This window comes from Heteronotia binoei, chromosome 14 (assembly GCF_032191835.1).
Source record: "Heteronotia binoei isolate CCM8104 ecotype False Entrance Well chromosome 14, APGP_CSIRO_Hbin_v1, whole genome shotgun sequence".
In the NCBI taxonomy this organism is placed as follows: domain Eukaryota; kingdom Metazoa; phylum Chordata; class Lepidosauria; order Squamata; family Gekkonidae; genus Heteronotia; species Heteronotia binoei.
In genome coordinates this window covers 22,919,746-22,939,775 of record NC_083236.1, presented here as the reverse complement: position 1 = coordinate 22,939,775, position 20,030 = coordinate 22,919,746, and the positions used below count along the sequence as shown (strand labels likewise).

Here is a 20,030-nt window from a genome sequence, read left to right as displayed (position 1 = left end):
GCACCTGGGTTTTTTGGCAGAGTGTTGGACTGGATGGGCCATTGGCCTGATCCAGCATGGCTTCTCGTATGTTCTTATGCTTGCCTGGTATTAAGTTTGTTGACCTTGAGCTAAGGCAGTTTTATTTTTCCCCTTATCATTACTAGTCAGGGGAGTAGACTGATTAGGTCAGTGATCCCCACCATGGTGCCCAGTGATCCCCATCACTGATCCTGGTGCCTACCAAGTGTTCTTAGAAAGTGGGTGAGGCCAGGTGGGGCACTTGCCTAGCAGGGCTTCTGACTGGCCACTGGAGAACTGAGTGACTGGTAAAGTAATGTTGTTTCAGTGGCAGGTGCTACCACAGCGTTGGTATTGTGCTCTTTCACCTCTCTCTCCCAGTGTATTTTTAAAATTATCCCTCTTCTCCCCTGCACATAGGTTTCCTTTCTGTGTGTGGCTGTGGCTCCTATAGTGGCCATTGTGTCGTTGTGCCCAACACCCTGTATCAGAATCAGACATGCCACAGACTTCCGTGTAGCCCTGATCTGTGGATTTAGATATTGTCATGTGCAGGGCAGAGCCTGACACTTTTACTGTACCCGTGATCTCTAGGATGCACAATCACAATCAGTCAAAGCAAGAGATAAGAATAAGTCCAACAAACCAGCCCAGAGTCAAGGAGCCAGAGGTTCAGTCCAATGTCAGGAGAACCGGAGGGTCTGGAATCCAAGGTCCAAAGCTTGGAAGCTGGGGCAGTAGATGGGGTCTGTGTTTCTACATGAAAAAGCAAGCACAGGTTGATGCAAGGCAGTAAGGCAAGTTAGTACTCTGTTCATTTAGTGGGTCAGTTCACAGAGAGGGTGGCAAGCAAGGTTACTTCCATGTTGAGCCTTGTTCAACATGTTCTTTTTATCTGCCTAATTAGCTGACTCATCCTTCAAAGCCCAGATGTTGCTTCTTATTGCTGTTTCCATCATCCTCCAGATACAAGCTCTTTGCCTTTCTACCAGCTTGTCATTCCTGCTCTTGTAATAACTCTGCTCTAGGGATTAGCAGTGATCACTGTTGTGCAGTTAAATGTGTGGTTCTTCATTTCTCTCAAACTGTCAAGCATTTTCTCCATTTTCTGCACTCAGCTGGTTCAAGGGAAGCCAGTGGTGACTGATGTTCTGGTCTCTGTTCCATTTTCTGGTGGTCTGCCAGAATGAGCAGCCTGGCTGGGAAGCAAACTCCCTTCCTGATGCGTCTTTCCCTGGATCTGCTGCTAGACCCAGCTGCTCAGGCAAGCATTCCACCAGTGCAGGGCCTGATTCTTCCTTTTCCTCAGAGGAGGAGGTAGCTGGCTGGCCCATGACAGATATCTGCAGATGGCGGCCACATGTGGCTAATAGTATACAGACAAGTGAGGACCCACAAGAAACTTGCAGGGAGGAAGCATTCCCCCCACCCTTCTTTCCTCCTGTCTTCTCCTACTTCTATGTCTCTCACTCTTTCTTTATTCTGCCACCCTTCTCTTGCTCTCTCCCCCATGCCTGTCTCCCTCTTGCCCATTCTCTCTTTCTTGCTCTGTCTTCCTTCTACTCCAGTCTCCTTCTGTCCCCCAGCCTCATTATTCTGTCTGTTTCTGCCACTCTACTCCATCAATCTCTTTCTCTCTGCCTCTCCACTCCCTCCCCCCACTCCTGGTGGCTCACCAGGAGTTGTTCTGGGCAAGCCAGCCCTCTTTCCCTCCCCTTCCTTGCCAGCTTGACCAGAACAGCTCTACACATTGGTAGAATAATGAGAAATGTTTGTATCCACATTTCTGTGTGTCATACTGATAAATTGTGGTGCTCCTGGATTCTCTGTGCACCAGGATTTACACTGGTAGTATATATTGTGATTCCCAAATAATTTCTTTGTATCATTTCTTAAATTAATTATGTACTTACGTTTTAAAGATTGTATATCCTGCTTTCTCCTCTACCAAAGTGAGTCCTAAAGTAAGATGAAGGAGGCTTGTTCGTTCTTCTTAGAGATCTATTTCTGTGGGTGTGGAGAGAAGATTTTAGGAATCAAATTGGACAATCACCCTCAAGCATCAGTTCAGAAATTGTCCATCTCTTACAGTGTCAATTGAGGAATTGGTTCATACTTTTTTCTGTTTTGATCATGGAGGAATCTGTATGACATCTTCTCATGCCCAGCTTGAGAAGAAACCCTAACCCTTTCTCCATGGCTCAGTGGTAGAGCATCTGCTTAGAAGGACCCACGTTCAGTCACTACTATCTCCAGTTAAGGATCAGGTAATAGGTGATATGAAAGATCTCTGCTTCAGACCCTGGAGAGCCACTGCCAGTCTGAGTAATAAACAATACTGATTTTATTGGACCTGTGATCTGATTCAGTATAAGGCAGTTTCAGATCTTCAGGACATGTGTGGAAAATGAGGGCTCATTCACCTATATTCTCACAGTTACAGACCCAATTCTATGGAATGATGTTCCAGAAAGAGGAAGACCCTCTTAGCATTTAGTTGCAAGATCACACCTCTTCTATGAGATACATGCATTATATTGTGATATTGTAATGAGTATTGTTCTTAATGTTTTCATTTGTTAACCTACCTTAGATGTATTAGGACAAAGGCAAGATAAATATTTTAAATAAATTAAATATATTTTGTTAACAGCTGCTAGAAATCGTAGGGTTTTTTAGTTCGCAGACCCTGGAATCTTGGTTTCTAAAAATAATAATAATAATAATTGAAGGATCAGTGTTTATATTTTTTGCCACATGATTGGTTAATGCCCAGGTGAGCATCCAAAATTGTATTGACAGTGTTTAAATAATGAATCAAGGAATGGGATATACTTATTACTGATGAAAACATTCTGGTTTGTAGAAGGTCAGTTTATTTCAAGATGACAACATTTTATATGAAGAAGAAGAGTAGGTTTCTGTACCGCACATTTCTCTACCCTAAGGAGTCTCAAAGCAGCTTACAGTTGCATTCCCTTCCTCTATCCACAACAGTCCCCTTGTGAGGTAGGTGGGGCTGAGAGAGTTCCGAGAGAACTGTGACTGGTGCAATGTCGCCCAGCAGGTTTTATATGGAGGAGGAGTGGGGAAGCAAACCCAGAGTAGAATCCTCTGCTCTTAACCACTATTCCACACACAGGCTCCCAGTTTTAAATGACATGTTTGTTTAAACATCATGAGTGTGATCCAGCCCATTGTATGTTTATGTCCCATTGATTCCAGTGGAAGAGATTTACGCACGGACCTTAACTCTAGATCAGAGGTACTCAGTTTGTGGCTTGCAGAGAGCCAGTTTTGCAGTTACCATCAACCAAAAGAACTGCACAGTTACTGCATGCCCTGTCCCACCAAACACACACATACAATAATACAATGGGGGGTTTTGCCCTCAAGTCATAGCTGACTTATGGCAACTCTGTAGGATTTTCAAGGAAAGAGGTGGTTTGCCACTGCCTATCTCTGTGGTGCAACTCTGGACTGACTTGGTGGTCTCCCACCCAAATATTAACCAGGAACGACCTCACTTAGCTTCAGGGATCTGATGAAATTCGGCTAGCCTTGGATTATCCAGGTAAGGGTAATACAAGATTATTTATTTATTTATGGCAATTTATAGTCCGCCCTTTCCCAAGGATGGGCTCGGGACGGATAACAACATTCTAAAAACAGTATAAAAACAACAGTTAAAACCAGAGCAATGTGGACAATACAGTTTGACAGATCATACAGATTATAAATGGCAGCTCAGTTGGGCACATTTTATATGAACCAAAGATAGTAAATAAAATAAATTTATGTTATAGCAGAGCTGGATCGCCCCATAGGGCCAGCCAGTGGAGTAGGACTAATAGAACTATTAATATTAAGTATGGAACAGACTTTTAAATTACCAAAGTACCTTTATACATGTAAGGTTGTCTCTCCCCACCAGGGTCTTTTTTGAGCGGGAACTCACAGGAATGCTGTTTGGGCTGTCTTGTTGTCAGGGGTGTGGCCTAATATGCTGTCGGGTGTTGCCTAATATATTGTCAGGGGTGTGGCCTATCTTTAATCTTCAGAAAAAGCCCTGCTCCCCACCATTGTTGAACCTTAACCAGCAAGTACCTGGAATAAGGGAAATGACTTCCCGTTCTGCTTGTGTAGGGCATAGCAGGTTGGGCTGAAGACTGAGATTGCCAAAGTAAAGGGAAGTGAAACCATTGCCACCTCCAGCATAGCCAGCTTTCTCTTTGCCTGGGCGACCACTGTGGGCAGTGGTAGTTTTACTCTCTCTGCTCTGTGGCCACCTTGCTTTGTTCCTAATATCCTCTTGGTGGCTAGGATGGGAACATATATATTCTATATATGCTAGTGTTTTATGTGAATATGTTTTGTTCCTTCCTGAAAATTAAAACTAATTCATCTACCGAGTTTAGGATTGTTCTTAAAAGACTGCTTTTAAAATAAGTAGGTAGGGACAAACTTAAAAAAAAAAAAAAAAAATCCTTGTGTTTCATCCAACTGTAAATTAATACATCCTTTCTAAAAATAAAAAGTGAGTGTAAGACTTCAGAACATTGCCAAGTTTGGATTCCCATGTTTTAATTTTTTGTTGTTGTGGAGGCTGAAACTAAAGTTTGTTTTTCTTGAACGAAGATTCAAAGTAATTCCAACTTCTTGAACATATGGATAAACTCTTCATTCAGCAAACAGAAGTTGCTTCCAGTCCCAACAAGTTTCAATCTGTTGAGTATCATCTGGATTGGTTTCAGCTGGGTCAATGTCATCTCGCCTTTCCTCTGTTTTAATACGACAATGTTAAATCCTGAAAAATACGAAAGTGGTACAATTTATTAAAGTGTTTTTCAAGCAAGAATACTGATGTAGCTTTATCTGCTGGGCAGTGTTTGTTATGTTTGGTGGGGGAGAACTTGGGGAGCACTGGGGGAAGGCTCCTGTGGAGTATTCTATCTTTCAGAATGAATAAGGTGCTTCGTAAGGCAGGGTTTTCATACTCAAGATGTAGATCATGAAAATGTATGCTATAATATGTTTAATGATAATAACATTCTGTGTTTTCAGTGGTATGTAGTTTAACTTAATATGCAAATATTATTTCTTTCATTTATATCCCGCCTTTCTCCAAATTGAGGACCCAAAACTCCTTACCTCATTCTCATCTGCATTTTATTCTTACAAGAAGCCTGAGGTAGGTTAGGCTGAGAGCGTGTAACTGGCCCAAGGTCTTTCTCCTTGCAGTTTTTCATATAAAAAGAGAACACATGTATATTAGGGTTTGTAGAATCTTTCGGGATCAAGTGCCGTGTTCTACTGGAGAAAGTTTTCCTTCCAGACGTTTCGTTCTCAGCTGCGGAGAACATCCTCAGTGGCGTTGCAGCCGGAGCAGGTGCTCAGACCTTCTTGGCTGCTGTGCACAATGATCTCAATGCACAGCAGCCAAGAAGGTCTGAGTGCCTGCTCCGGCTGCAACGCCACTGAGGATGTTCTCCGCAGCTGAGAACGAAACGTCTGGAAGGAAAACTTTCTCCAGTAGAACACGGCACTTGATCCCGAAAGATTCTGCAAACCCTAATGATATTACCAGCCGTGAAAACCTGAAATCTTTGAGAACACATGTATGTTTCCAAATTACATTAATATACTAAATAGTGTGTGCTATAAGTTAAAGTAGTTTTATACATGATGCATTTTTTGTTAAATCAGAAAGAAGTTTAGAATATATTTCAGTTTCCCTCAAAATTTCCTGGAAATTTTGACGGGGGGCACTTTAAAATTTCTGGAAATTTCCATCCCAAAGATATGCACTAAACAGATAGTTGGCACAATGATCTAATTATATGTAGTTTGTAGATTTTGGCTACTGTTAACTTTTGACCATGACTTGAATGATTGAAGGACTTATTAGTGTTGCTGTGCCACTGTTTTATTGTGTTGGTTTAAATTGTTGGTTCCTCAGGACATTTAATATTTTGCTTTATCTCCATTAAATCTTCTAATGCCCAGTCTCCATGGCAAGCGCAAAAGAGGAACAGCTCATCACTGATCTCAGAAAGGGGGTGAGCTTTGATACCAAGAAGCAAAGTTGTATTGTGGAGGGATATATCTGAGTGATGGATGAAGGCGGGGCATTTGCAGTTCTTGCAAGCTCCCAGGCTGAGAAAGCTGTGAAGATTATTGTGTATCTTTCTAAGGTCCCATCTGCCTTTCTAACATGCAGGGGGGTGGGGGTGCTGGATAAGCTGAATGCAGACAATAATTGTTGTTGCTCAGCCTTTTTTGGAACCAGCCTTCCAAGCAGCCTCTTCCTTTTACCTTGCTGTCTTCCCTTCGCTTTTCCAGAGTTTGGAAATAGGCACCCATATTTTTTTTAGCCTTCTCCTTACTTGGGCATCTGTACCCAAGAAAAACTGGATCTATAATTATGTTGTATTTCTGCACAAAAGAACTTAAAGGACTTGGACTTTTTTGTCCAGTAATTATTGTGATTATTGGAAACAAGGCAGGCTTTTGAGTATCTTTGGGACATACCAGTCTAATCCTTCAGCTGCTACCTGTGTTGCCTGGGTAGGCTGGTAGAGAATCTATTGGAGGAGTTAGCTGTTGTAGTGCATGACAGAACCAATGACACTTGTAAACATAGTTGTGTGATCCTGGAAGACAGTTTTAAGGGCCAAGTGAAGATGGTTTATGTTGTCTCTAATCCTTTGGTAATATTTTGTTGAAATTATATTCTCCTTTATCTCTCAATTAATTCTGGCCATCTAATGGTTCTGTGTTGCTCCTTAATTATTTTTGCTATGTGCTTAATTTATTTTAAATAGGCAGCTGCTTAATGTTATGATTATGCATAGGTAAATATTTGATTTGATTGATTTAACAGCATTTTTGTTGTTTTATCATAACCTATCTCTAAAATTGCAAGAATAGGACTGCCTGTGTGAAGAACTACTTTTGTCTGTCTTAATCCCATTTTATGAACATATGAAGCTGCCTTATACTAAATCAGACCCTTGGTCCATCAAAGTCAGTATTGTCTACTCAGACTGGCAGCGGCTCTCCAGAGTCTCAAGCTAGGGTTTCTCACACCTATTTGCCTGGACCCTTTTTTAGTGGAGATGCCAGAGATTGAACCTGGGACCTTCTGCTTACCAAGCAGATGCTCTACCACTGAGCCACCGTCCCTACCCAATGCTTCCAGAACCAATGAATTTGCATCCTTCCATGCTAAATTTGAGAAACAGGATAAGTATTAGCCTTGTGTTGCTTTCTGTTAGTTGTCACTGTGTTTTATGTTGGTTTTCAGATCATCATTTGTATTTTAAAAGCTTCCCTACTGCTTAGTTGCCTACTGACTTTGTACTTATTAATACTGAAAGTAAGAGTCCCTCATTAGACCTGCTCAGCATCTACTCCTTTCTGTGTGTTTTGTGATAGAGAAGGCTATTATGTTGGTAGACAGGGACCTAGCTCTCTTCTTCCTGTTGATATTTTATTTTGTCCGTCATTTATCAGTATCGCATATAGACCCTGTAATCCAAAGCACACTGTCCCGGGAACAAGCCCCACTGAATAGCATAGGACTGAATAGCAAGGAGATATGTTGAAGATTGCTCTCTTAGTATCTATCTGTAATATGTCAGACCTCTTTTCTGCAGGCTGTTGTAGTATCATAGAGATAGCAACCCTGATAATTAAATCAAAATCGAAAAACTATTCCTGTGTCTTTGCATTAATGTGAATTTCCATCACATCTTTTAAAATCAGTGACCTGATTCATTTGTGCATGTGATATCTCCTCAGTTCATTATTCAGCACTTGGAACTCACCATTAACCGTATGAACTGCCTTAATTAAAATTTATTGTGGCTTGAAGCAATACAAAATTCCGCAATACGAAATTCCATGCAAGATCTTTCACCTATGCAATACATGATGTTGCAGATGTTGTATTGGACTTGAAAAAAAATTATATCTCATTTTTGGCCTTGTGTAACTAGATTTCATCTTTTCGAAGCAGACATCCTGAGTTTGTACCTCTCTACATGGGAAGAATGATAGGAACAAATACTAAATTTTCAGTGAAGGGCTTGTTTCCTGACTAAGCTTCTTTAGGAGTCAATCAGAGGCGGGTAGCCCTTGATGCTGGAGAAGTGCTTCTTGAAAAATGTGAGAGCTCCATGAAACTCTTCAACTTGGCTTACACCGTATAACAGTGCGAACCACAAGAGTGGAATGTTAGCATTCTGCCAGACCATGATACATTTTTAGCACTACATAAGATACAAACCTGGACATGGAACTGATTGTAATGGTCTCCATAAGTTTGTGTCTTAAAATGTAATGTTTGTGGAACAGCTGAATGCATGTAACTGGTCTTTAGAGAGATTGGAATATGGCAGAAGAAATGAAATGCATTCCAGATAGTTGGTTGGGTTATATTTGTGTGTGTTCCCCCCCGCCCCCTTCAAGACTAAATATAATTGCTTTTTTCTACCTAAGTCATAACATTGGCACATTGATCAGAGGAGATCTTTTTTAACTCACACAACAAATCAAACTATCAATTTCTTTTCCTGATCTATAAACCAGTATGTAGCTATAGACTGTAGTATGAGATTTAAAACTTGGCAACGTTTTATCTTTGATTAGCCAGCAAAGCTATTGAAGGTGGTGCCAAGTTGGAAATTTAAGAGCTGCTTCCAGAGCCAAGTTTAGTCAGTCACCATCAGTTTGGACGTTAAATGTTTCTCTTCTTTTTTTTCTTAGTCCTTTTTCTGGTCTGCTTATTATAATAAAATGGAGACTAAGTACATTGGAAGAAGGAAGTCTTGTATTACCAAACAGGATATGAATCGAGCCATTATTCTAGATTATCTGTTATTTTGAATTGCATTATTATAATTTTTCAGAACATTCTCAAATACTTTATTTAACACTGAGCCATTATAGACTGGTATGCCTATTCTCAAGAATCATATTACTCTGTGGGGATGAATTAATAGATTTGTCCATCTTGACAGTTTTCTTTTGGATGCAAAATGGTTTTTTTCCCCATGAAATTAGGATAACTCTTCAGGCAGTTGTAAATATACCCAGTTGGAAATGAGCCATATTCCTTAAAAATGAATGCCAACTGATTTGCCATTGTTACAAGTAGAGATACGGGACCTGGCAGTATGATTGATAGGAATGGACATCTCACTGTGGGATAGGCATATAGAAATTTCACTTTACAAGCAGACAATTGTTGCTTGGCTTCAAAGTGCTTATAAAGAGGACAGTTGGGATTGTGTGGTCATTTGCTTTGGCATGTAAGGATTACATCCATTTCCACAATAGGTTTTGTGTTCCTTTCCTTTCTACAGCACCTTATTTCCAGAGAGAATCCAATGCCTAAAGAGTATGTGAAAATACCCAGCAATATCAATGTGTACTACAATGATAATATTCTGTATTCAAAAAACATGTTTCTGGACAGTCATGAGGATGAGAAAAAGCCAACAGTGTTTTTAATAAAGTATAGACACAAACTACACTTGGCAGCAGTTTAAGCAGTAGCAGAGAAAATAGAGCTGGTTTTAGAGCAGATAATCTGGCATGCTTTATGAGTTTTCCCTCCCACCCCTGTTCTAATAGCCTCTAGAGACCTCCCAGTGGGTGATGCTTAGATTCATGGGAGACCTGCCTGGGAATTGGGGAACACTACTACCCACTTTTGTTCTAACAAAGAAGCAGAAACCAGGTAAAAGAACAAGGAAATGTCATGTTGCCCTATTTACTCCTCTTTACAGCAGCCCTTCATATTGCTTCAAATTTTGGTCACTGGGCTCCAATGATTCTGGGGATCAGTTTTTGTTTTTTAATTATCTAGGCACTGCTGGAGAAAGGGTGAAGTAGAAAAAATGTGCCTTCTTCGGCAGGGAGGGTGGGATATAAATAAAACAAATAAATAAATAACTATTCTACATGATGGAAGTACTCTGCTCAATAGTAGAACTGAAAATCACGCAAAATTTGGGGGATATTGGTTATGAGTGATGACTGACTTGTATGAAGAGATGTGCATTACAATTCAGAGGCCATTTCTGCTCTCTTTTTCAGCCCTCTCTTTAGTGCCTGGTGTTTCAGAAGATGTTCTCTTAAGCTTCTTACTCCCTTCCACTTAACTACAAGAGCTAAACTGAAATGAATGCTAGATTCCAAGATACCTAACTAATGCTCCAGATCTCCGATTTGGTTTCCCAGCAGGGCTACTCAGGAAATCCGTATTCTCTATACAAAAGGGTTGCTTCACACAATAAGGGTGTTGTAGATCTACATCTGAAATGGTAGTCTATACATAAAGGTGTTTCTTTGCAGTTACGAAGTAATAATAATAATAATAATAATAATAATAATAATAATAATAATTTTTAATTTCTATCCCGCCCTCCCCGCCAAAGCAGGCTCAGGGCGGCTTACAACATAAAATACATTATACATCAGATTACATAAATTGCAAATAAAATCCAAGTTAAGACAAATTACAAGTTAAAATTTACAAATTACAATGGTGCTAAAACATTCGATCTTCAATAATTCCATAAAATTCAGTAACCAAGAGCACTTTTTTAGAGGCATTTCCTAGTTTATCATTGGTTGAAGGCTAGTTTATAGAGGTGGGTCTTACAGGCCCTGCGGAACTGTTCCAAACTCCGCAGGGCCCGCACCTCTACCGGGAGTTGATTCCACAGCAGTGGAGCAGCAATAGAGAAGGCCCTATCTCGGGTGGCCTTCAATCTGGCCTCCCTTGGCCCAGGGACGGTCAGCTGGTTTTTTCCAGCCGACCGCAATGCTCTTTGGGGCTCATATGGGGAGAGACGGTCCTTCAGGTAGGCAGGTCCTCGGCCATATAGGGCTTTAAAGGTGATAACCAGCACCTTGTAACGAACTCGGTATCCCACTGGCAGCCAGTGCAGTTCGCGCAGCCCCGGCTGTATGTGCTCCCATCTTGGGAGTCCCAACAACAGCCTAGCCGCCGCGTTCTGCACCAGCTGCAGCCGCCGAGTTCGGCACAGGGGCAGCCCCATGTAGAGAGCGTTGCAGTAATCCAGTCTCGAGGTGACCGTAGCATGGATCACCGTTGCTAGGTCACGGCGCTCTAGGAAGGGGGCCAACTGCTTCGCCCGTCGGAGATGAAAGAACGCGGACTTGGCAGCGGCCGCTATCTGTGCCTCCATTGATAGTGAAGGCTCCAGAAGAACCCCCAAGCTCTTGACCCTATGTGCCGCTTTCAGCAGCACACCGTCAAAAATCGGCAAGGGGATTTCCCTTCCCAGGGCACCGCGACCCAAGCAAAGGACCTCTGTCTTCGTTGGATTCAACTTCAGCCCGCTCAGTCTGAGCCAACCTGCCACGGCTTGCAATGCTAGGTCCAGGCTTTCTGGGACGGAGTCAGGTCGGCCGTCCATTAATAGATAGAGCTGGGTGTCATCTGCATATTGATGGCACCCAAGCCCAAACCTCCGGGCAATCTGGGCAAGGGGGCGCATGTAGATGTTAAATAACATCGGAGAGAGAACTGCCCCTTGTGGCACCCCACACACTAGGGGGTGCCTCCGGGACAGCTCCCCCCCAATTGCCACCCTTTGTCCCCGTCCATCAAGGAAGGAGGAAAGCCACTGTAAAGCCAACCCCCTTATCCCTGTGTCGGCGAGCCGGCGGGCCAGTAGCTGATGGTCGACCGTATCGAACGCGGCCGACAGATCTAACAACATCAGCACCGCCACGCCGCCTCGATCCAGATGCCGCTGGAGGTCATCCATCAAGGCGACCAGCACTGTCTCCGTCCCATGACCCGGACGAAAGCCGGACTGGTAGGGGTCTAAGGCGGAAGTGTCATCCAAAAAGCCCTGCAACTGCGACGCTACTGCCCTCTCTAAAACCTTACCTAAAAATGGTAGGTTCGAGACCGGTCGATAATTCGCCAATTCGGCCGGGTCTGCTGTACTCTTTTTTAAGAGAGGGCGGACCATAGCCTCTTTCAAAGATGTTGGGAATTGCCCTTCCAAGAGGGATCTATTTATGATATCCCGTATAGGATATCTAAGCTCCCTCTGGCAAGATTTAATTAGCCATGAGGGGCATGGGTCGAGATCACAGGTTGTAGAGCGTGCAGTTGAGAGAATTTCGTCGACTTCCCCAAGACTGAGCGCGTCGAAGTGATCCAGGATAACTTCAGAAGACAGGCACGGAGCCCCGGGTTCTTGTTCTGCATCCAATGTGGCGGGAAAGTCCTGGCGGAGTGAGAAGATTTTATCTGCAAAAAATTTCGCAAAAGCCTCACAGCCTATTTCCAATTCTCTCATATTTGGTCTGCCCTGGGGCAGATTGGTCAAATTTTCAATTATCTTAAATAATTGTGCCGGGCGCGAATTTGCAGATGCAATCCTGGCCGCAAAGTAATCTTTCTTTGCGGCTTTGACTGCCATCTCATAAGACTTCATAAACGTTCTATAGGATGTTCTTGTCGCTTCGTCACGAGTATGCCGCCACCGTCTCTCTAGTCGTCTGAGCCCCTGTTTCAGCTGGCGAAGCTCCAAGGTGTACCAAGTACACGATAGAACAGTTTTTCCTTCTGACATCAGCCATTCTTTGCTCATGACATGCTACTCTGAAATGGTACCATGGGGAGGGGGGCTTCTACATGAGCTGGAAATACTGCTACCATGGATCTTGTCCATGGTTTGGAAACAAGCGTCATACAGTTTCACTTAATGAATTCATTCAATAACAAGCATCATACAGAATCACTTATTGAATTTATTAAATTCACCTATGGAGTATGAGCTCATTTGAAGATGATGTTGCAGCTGTGTGATGATCTTAACCCGGCCCATCAAACTTGAAGAATATTAGCAGTCTTGCAGCTTTGTTAGCAGTATAGATCGGCAGTTTAGTTTCATTCATTATATGCTACTGTTCTCACAGAGGGGACCCAAGCAGCTAACAGAAAATTCCTAAAAACCCCGTGAGAGCAACTGATTTAAACAATAGAATTTCAATAAGGAAAACAAAGTTAAGCTTTGAATGTATTGCATTACTGCGCTCTTTTCTAGTACCCATGACACCTGCACATTTGGGATTAGAACCATGACTGTTAGGTTTGTAAAGCCTTCATTGAAATGAAGAAATGAGATTTCTTTTATATGATCGTTAATTTATTTGTAGGGTTGCTAACCTCCAGATGGGACCTAGGAGCAGAAGAGATTGAATTCTGGCATTACACACCACTGAACTCCCTCCCCTAAGCTACACCTTCCCCAGGCTCCACCACTAGATCACCTGGAATTTGCTAGTTAAGAGCCCTGTTAATTTGTTGTTGGGGAACAAACGCAGATACTTAATGTTATGGCAATTACTATGACAATTGCGATTTTTCTACTTTTTTCAAATTTGCTGGTGGGTTACACGAGCCTTTTCTAATTATATTAATGTTTGCAAAACTAAGTTAATTTCTGCTCCAGCAGTAAGTGTGCTGGTTTAAGGAAGCTCTGTAGTGTAGCACACCCAGGCACTACCCAGTTTAATTGCTGTTGTATTTCAAGACTTCTAATTAGGAATGAGCACAGACTGGAAAAATGGAGGTCCATGCAGGTTCATGGTTCATTAATTTCATGACCCGTGAACTTCCACGGACTTTCCCAATTCACAAACCTTTTCATGGGTCATGAGGCCCATGGGGACCTAAAATTGGGCTCAAAAAGCATTTAAATTCCTTCTGAGCCCACTTCTGGGTGGCATGATGCCAGTGAGCTAGCTCACTTCCCATGGACCACTCCAGCGGACCAAATGGACCACCTTTAAAAAATCATGGTCTGTGAGCGGTCCATCAGAACTGCAAATGCACAGACTGGGCAAATGGACCATGAACTGGCTGGTCCATGATGAAATTGGGTCCACAGATCAGTTTGTGCCCATCCCTACTTCTAATGTTTCTGCAGTTGTAGTACATTTGCAGCACCACATACATGGAAAATGTTGATGAATAGTTCAAAAACAAAATTTCTATTCCAGACTTTTTGCATATATGCAGGATCTTGCTTAATGCTTCCCACCGAGCCTGTCTATTATTTTTCAAAATAAAAATCTATTTTAAGAGGTTTGGAATACTTTGCTTGCTTGCTCGTGCATGCCAAAATTCTGTTTTGTATAAAGGAAGCTGCTTTTAGCATAATTTTAATTGTAAACAGTTCAGTACTCAGATTTGTTTAAAGGCTGATTTTTTTTCATGCAGAATATTATATCCGTTGCATGCATATAGCACATCTTTTAGGGGAAAATATGGCACCATGGTATTTAAAGTGAAGATCACACAATGCCAGTTGTAGAAGGATGAGAGAATTTGGTAAAAATGTAAATGAAATGGGTGGATACAATATTAATCTGGATTCTCTTTTAATTTCATTCGGTGGTTGGATCTCTCCCCTCCCCCCCCCCCCCAATACAACAATTCTAATTATATCTATATTTTGGTATTGTGTTTTGTATATTTGTGTGTTTTCTCCCCTCTGCTTTTCACACTTCTGATTCCCAGTCTCTTCAAGGGATCAAGAACTATTTTGGGGGCACTGGTTCTATATTTTCAAATAACTCATAATTTCCATCTGCTTTTACTTGACTTGTGGTTGTGAAGATCATGCTTGGCCCTGGGGATCTAACAGTGTGCTGAGAGGATGTGGAGCTTTGTCAGCCAGTGAAATATGTCTGGCTTCTACCCCCCCCCCCCTTCCCCACTGGCTTTCCTATACTTTTCATCTTGTGTGGTCCAACTGAACTGGATATGTTTCACAGTACTGCTCACCTTCCTTATTTCTTATGGGTCTTTTATACAGACAATTCTGTAGGGAAACTTGAAGACCATCTTGAGCAATTCCGCTTACTGAAAAAATAAAAGATATCAATATTTGTCTGAGGTGTCCTGTATATCTGATCCATGGATGTACTTCAGTATTAAATTTCAGTTGCTTGCAAATGTTGCTTAATAGAAGATGTGTCAGGAAAAAAAATTCTAATGACAGGCAGAGTGTCTACTCCCTTTAAAGTCAGAGACTAACATACCTTAGGAACCACATTTCCTGGTATGTCCCCCGTAAAGCGCTTTGCTTGACTAACCAAAATCTGCTGGTGGTCCCTGGCCCAAAGAGGATCCAGCTGTCCTTGGCCAGGGCTTTTTTGGCTCTGGCTCCAGCCTGGTGGAACACTCTTCCAGAAGAGATCAGGCCCATGCAGGATTTGGTACAATACAGAGTTGTTCCACCAGGCCTATGGTTGAGGGCAGTATTGGCACCTACCTACCTGATAAGTTTTGGCCTCCCTCTCCTTCCTTTCCTCCCCACTTTCCCCCTTTCTTCCCTTCTCCAGATATTTTATACAGCCCATATGTTTGAATACATCATCTTAAATTATAAACTGTATACTGTTGTTTTATCAATTTTATCGCTATTTATTAACTCAAGTTGTACTTTAGAAGGTTTTATTATATAGTTGGAATTGTTGTTACCTGGTCTGAACCAGTTTCATGAGAGTGGGCTAGAAATTAAATAAATAAATACAATTTATGCCTGACTGCTGTATTATTCGTTTCAGGCCTTGCTGCAGTCCACGGTTCAGCAGCGAGAAGAGGCTGTTGAAAAACAGTATGTATCTGCAATAGAAAAACAAGCACATAAGTGTGAAGAACTCCTTAATGCTCAGGTAAGTGGACTGTTTTGCCATAAAAGTATGTATATCTTGACCAGGGTTCAAATAGCTATGTAAACTCTCCCAATGGCCTTTTCTTTCATTGTGCCCCTCCCCTCTGTTACATCACAGTCTGCTTTTGAAACTTCCCTCCATTCCATTAGTATTTTCTGTGCAGCATGACTGTCTGCTGTTAGAAACATGCCATATAAGTATCTAGCTTGTGCACTGGTCATATTTTATCCAATATCTTGTTTATATCTTCTTTTCTTTATATCTTGTTTCAAGTACTTTGTGTGGTGGGGGTGGGGACTGACTACTTCTAGGCCACCAGACCTCCTACTGGCAGCCTTAGTTGCCCACTTTTGCTCAGAGCAGTGGCAGGAGTAAATTCTTTTTAGAAAGGTGATTTCAGCTGTTTTGCCACATCACTTCTGAGGAAAAGCTGGAAGTGACATATGCTGGAATTCCTGGAAATGCTTTGGATTTACCACCAAGTTTCCAGCACTTCCTAGAGCTACCCTACATCACTTCCAGCTTTTCCCTGAAAATGATGCACTGTCATCACAATCTCTCACATCCTTAGCCCGAACCCTCCTGCTGGTTGCCCTAACAACCACTAATCATCAGTATAAAAATTGTTTGTTATGTATGTGTGGACTGGGGATGGGCACAGAACACGAAAATGGTGATTCATTTTGCTTACTGGTTTGTTGGGTTGCCCAAATTCTGATTCAGTTCATTTCGTGTTTTTTTCAAGTTCCTGAATAATTCATGGGTCTCTGGTTTGTTTGATGCAGGAAGGTGTAGAATGACCTCCATGTGGGCTATGGATGCCAAACTCATGGCAAATTCTTCAGCGGACTACAAGCTTTCCAAATTTGGTGTAAATTGGATTTTGGGGGGCCGAGCTACAGTCCCCCAAAGCAGGTGCTCTCAGTAAGCTGCTTCCTAGAAGCTGGGGAAGAAAGGGAAGCCCCCCTGCAGCTTCCAGTCGTTTCACCCCCAGGAAGCTTGGAAACTGACTATATGCTGGAGCTCCACTCTCCTGGCCCCTGCGCTTCTGTTCAGTTTCCGGTGAAACTGACCAGAAGCACAGGCCGCCGGAGCAGAACTTCCACTTCTAGTCAGTTTAACTGGAAACTGAACAGAAATGCACATGCCAGCACCAGGCTATGTAGAAAAACAAAGCAAATGAACCAAACGACAAGCCAAGGAAAAAAACCAGTTTGTTTTTTATCCAGGTGCAGCGGGATCAGACGAACAAGCTCAGAATGAACCATGAATCGGCCATTTTTAGCACAAATCATGATTTATGGTTTGGTTCATGCCCATCCCTAGTGTGGACACAAATAGAACAACTTTTAAAATGGAGAAATGTTTTACAAGCAGTTTGTAATGAAACTTGGGTGCCTCTTCCAATTAATAAGGAAAAGTCCCCACAAGGATAATAAAAGCTGTTGGTCTCATTGAGAAGTTTATTTTGGAGTTTTTGCCAAAATGCACAATGATCAAGAAATTTCCATTTCCAGAAAATTGAAATAAATTTTCTTTCTATAATGCTGATACAGTTAAAACTACTCTGATGATTTAATAACATGCACTTGTGCTTCTATTAGTTGTATTTTTCATTTCATGTTAGTTGTCTAATGACAGTTGGTTTTGAAGACAAAATCAGGGCACTGTAAAACACATTCTAAAATCCACCCAAGAAACTTTATTTTATGGTCGTGTTTTGGATGCCATGATAGGAAGCTGAAGAAGGTTAAGGGTTTACATATATTTATGATCCACTTGGTATATTTTGCAGTGTTAGAAGAAGAAGAATTGCAGATTTATATACCGCCCTTCTCTCTGAATCAGAGACTCAATCTCCTTTTTCTTCTCCCCCCACAATAGACACCCTGTGAGGAGGGTGAGGCTGAGAGGGCTCTCACAGCAGCTGTCCTTTCAAGGACAACCTTTGTCCTTTCAAGGACAACCTCTGTGATAGCGATGGCTAACCCAAGGCCATTACAGCAGGTGCAAGTGGAGGAGTGGGGAATCAAACCCAGTTCTCCCAGAAAAGAGTCCACGCACTTAACCACTACACCAAACTGGCTCTCTAGAGAGAGATCAAAAATGGCTTATCATGGGGACAAGTCTCTCAGTGGCTACTAGCCATGGTGACTGAGGGGAACTTCCACATTCAGAGGTGCTAATCCAGAGCCAAGAGGCAACACCAGGGAAGGCCTCAGTTTGTATGCCTACTTGTTGGCCCTCCAGAGGAACTGATTGGCCACTGTGTGAGACAGGATGCTGGACTAGATGGACCACTGGTCTGATCCAGCAAGGCTCTTCTTATGTTCTTACAGCTGTTTTAAGTCAATAATTTTATGATTCTGTAATTGTTTGCATAATCTGGAGCAATGGCTAGCAGGGATTTGTATAAACAGAATAGTAGAAATGGGTACATCCATTTGAGGGAAGAAATCTTTTTTCCTTGGATGCTATGGTGGTAAATTCGCTGAACTGCAGAGACAGTGCACATAATCCATCAAAATGTTAACTAATCATGTTTGAGGAGAAATGTACCTCTTTGTCTTTACTTCATGGTCCACTACATTTATTGAGGGTTTTTCTTAATGAATGAGCTTAATAGAAGATCTGAATCCATGTTATTATTTATTATTATTATTTGAGTCCATGTTTGAATCTATGTTATTAAAAACATAGAACAAGCCCAATCAGCATGGCTTCCATAAGGAGAGATTCTGTCTCATTTTGAAAGACTTTAAACAAACATGTGACCCAGGGTGATTGAGTAGTCATATATTTGGAATCCCAAAGTCCCTCCCCAAAAGCCTGTTGAGTAAACTTTAGCTGTCATTGGCTAAGAGGATGGGTCATCCTGTGGATTAGAAACTATTTAAATGACAGGAAGCAGAGTAGGAATAATTGACTGTTTAGTTCTTGTACTGTAGGGAAGTAACTAGTGGTATTCCATGGACATTGGCATTGGGATAGATGCTCTTTAATTTGCGAGTGCTCTGGTATTGGGGATTAGCAAAGTGGCCAAGTTTGAAGATGACACCAAATTGTTAAGGATAATACAAATGAAAGCAGATTGGGAAGAGTTCTAAAAGGATCTCTCCAAATTGGGTGAGTAGGCAACAGTGTGACAAATAAGTGTGCAGTGATGCATATTAAGTGCAATATGCAAACAGTCCTAAATTTTAAATATGCTGATGACAGACAGAAGAGGAATCCTGGAGTTGTCATAGTAGTTCAGTGAAAAAATTAACTGTAACTTGTTCACTAGGGATTATCAGGAAAGGGATAGAAAACTAGATGGCTTGTATTATAATGCTTTTGCATATCCAAGGCTTTTTTTTTTCTGCCGGAGCCCATAAGTGCAGAGCTCCACCTGGGCCGGCCAGTGCTCCAGCTGCCCTGTCCCACCATGTGGCAGCCACATGCTCCCAGGCCAGGTGGTGTGTCCTAAGACACAAATGAGCTGCTTCTGAGCTTTTTCTACAGATAAAGCACTGCATATCTACAGTGTAACCACCGTAACTCAAAAAAAATATTGTAACAATGGAAAAAGTGTAGAAAAGAGCAATCAGAATGTTTAGAGTTAGAAGCAAGGATTTGGGAGACTATTTGGTTTTGTGCGCGCATAGCAGAGGTTTGGGAAATTGAGCATGGTATGGAGAAGTTGAATGTTCGCCCCTCCCCATAGTCTTTTCTCATAACAAAAAAGCCTGTCACGCCCCTGCTGGCCCCCATCACGCCCCGCCATGGCCGCTGCTCCCCTGGTGGCCTGGCTTGGGCCTGGACCCGTTTAGGCTTCCCAAAGGTCTCAGAATGTGGGAGGACAGAGCTGGGTTACTTCACCCCTCTGTGCTCGTGTCCTCCCCGGCTGTGCATGGGCTCCTTCCTCTCTCTCGTTCGGCAGCCCTTCTGTTGCAGCAGCCTGCTTCCTCCCTGTCCTCTCAGCCTTTTGGCCTTTTAACCTTCCCCTGGCCCCCTCCCTTCCTCCCACGTCCCACCCCCGGTTAGCTCCGCCCCCGCTTATAAGCGAGGACGCTGTGGAAGGGCTTCTTGGGGCATGTTCTTCATGTGGTGGCTGAGCGGGTTGGGACGTTGTGGCTGTGTCTGGGCATGGTGGCGCCAGCCGCCGCAGCTTGCTATCCCTGACTCCTCCACCCACTTCGCAGGGCGTTGTTCCTGCTTTCTCCCCTCCGCGGCTGCCGCGGCGGCTCAGCCACTCCTCCCTAGCCTGGGGTCAGGCACGCTGGTTCCCTGCTCTGGTGGGCATGTCGGGC

General features: G+C 42.6%; 1 protein-coding gene across 1 annotated transcript in view; it reads left to right on the top strand.

Annotated features, from left to right (window-relative positions):
• CCDC91 (coiled-coil domain containing 91) overlaps positions 1-20,030 on the top strand; it is a 132,272-nt gene that overhangs the window by 62,435 nt on the left and 49,807 nt on the right. The window contains exon 8 of the mRNA XM_060253613.1: positions 15,631-15,738. Coding sequence (XP_060109596.1) covers positions 15,631-15,738 — 108 coding nt within the window. The remainder of the gene's footprint in view (positions 1-15,630; positions 15,739-20,030) is intronic.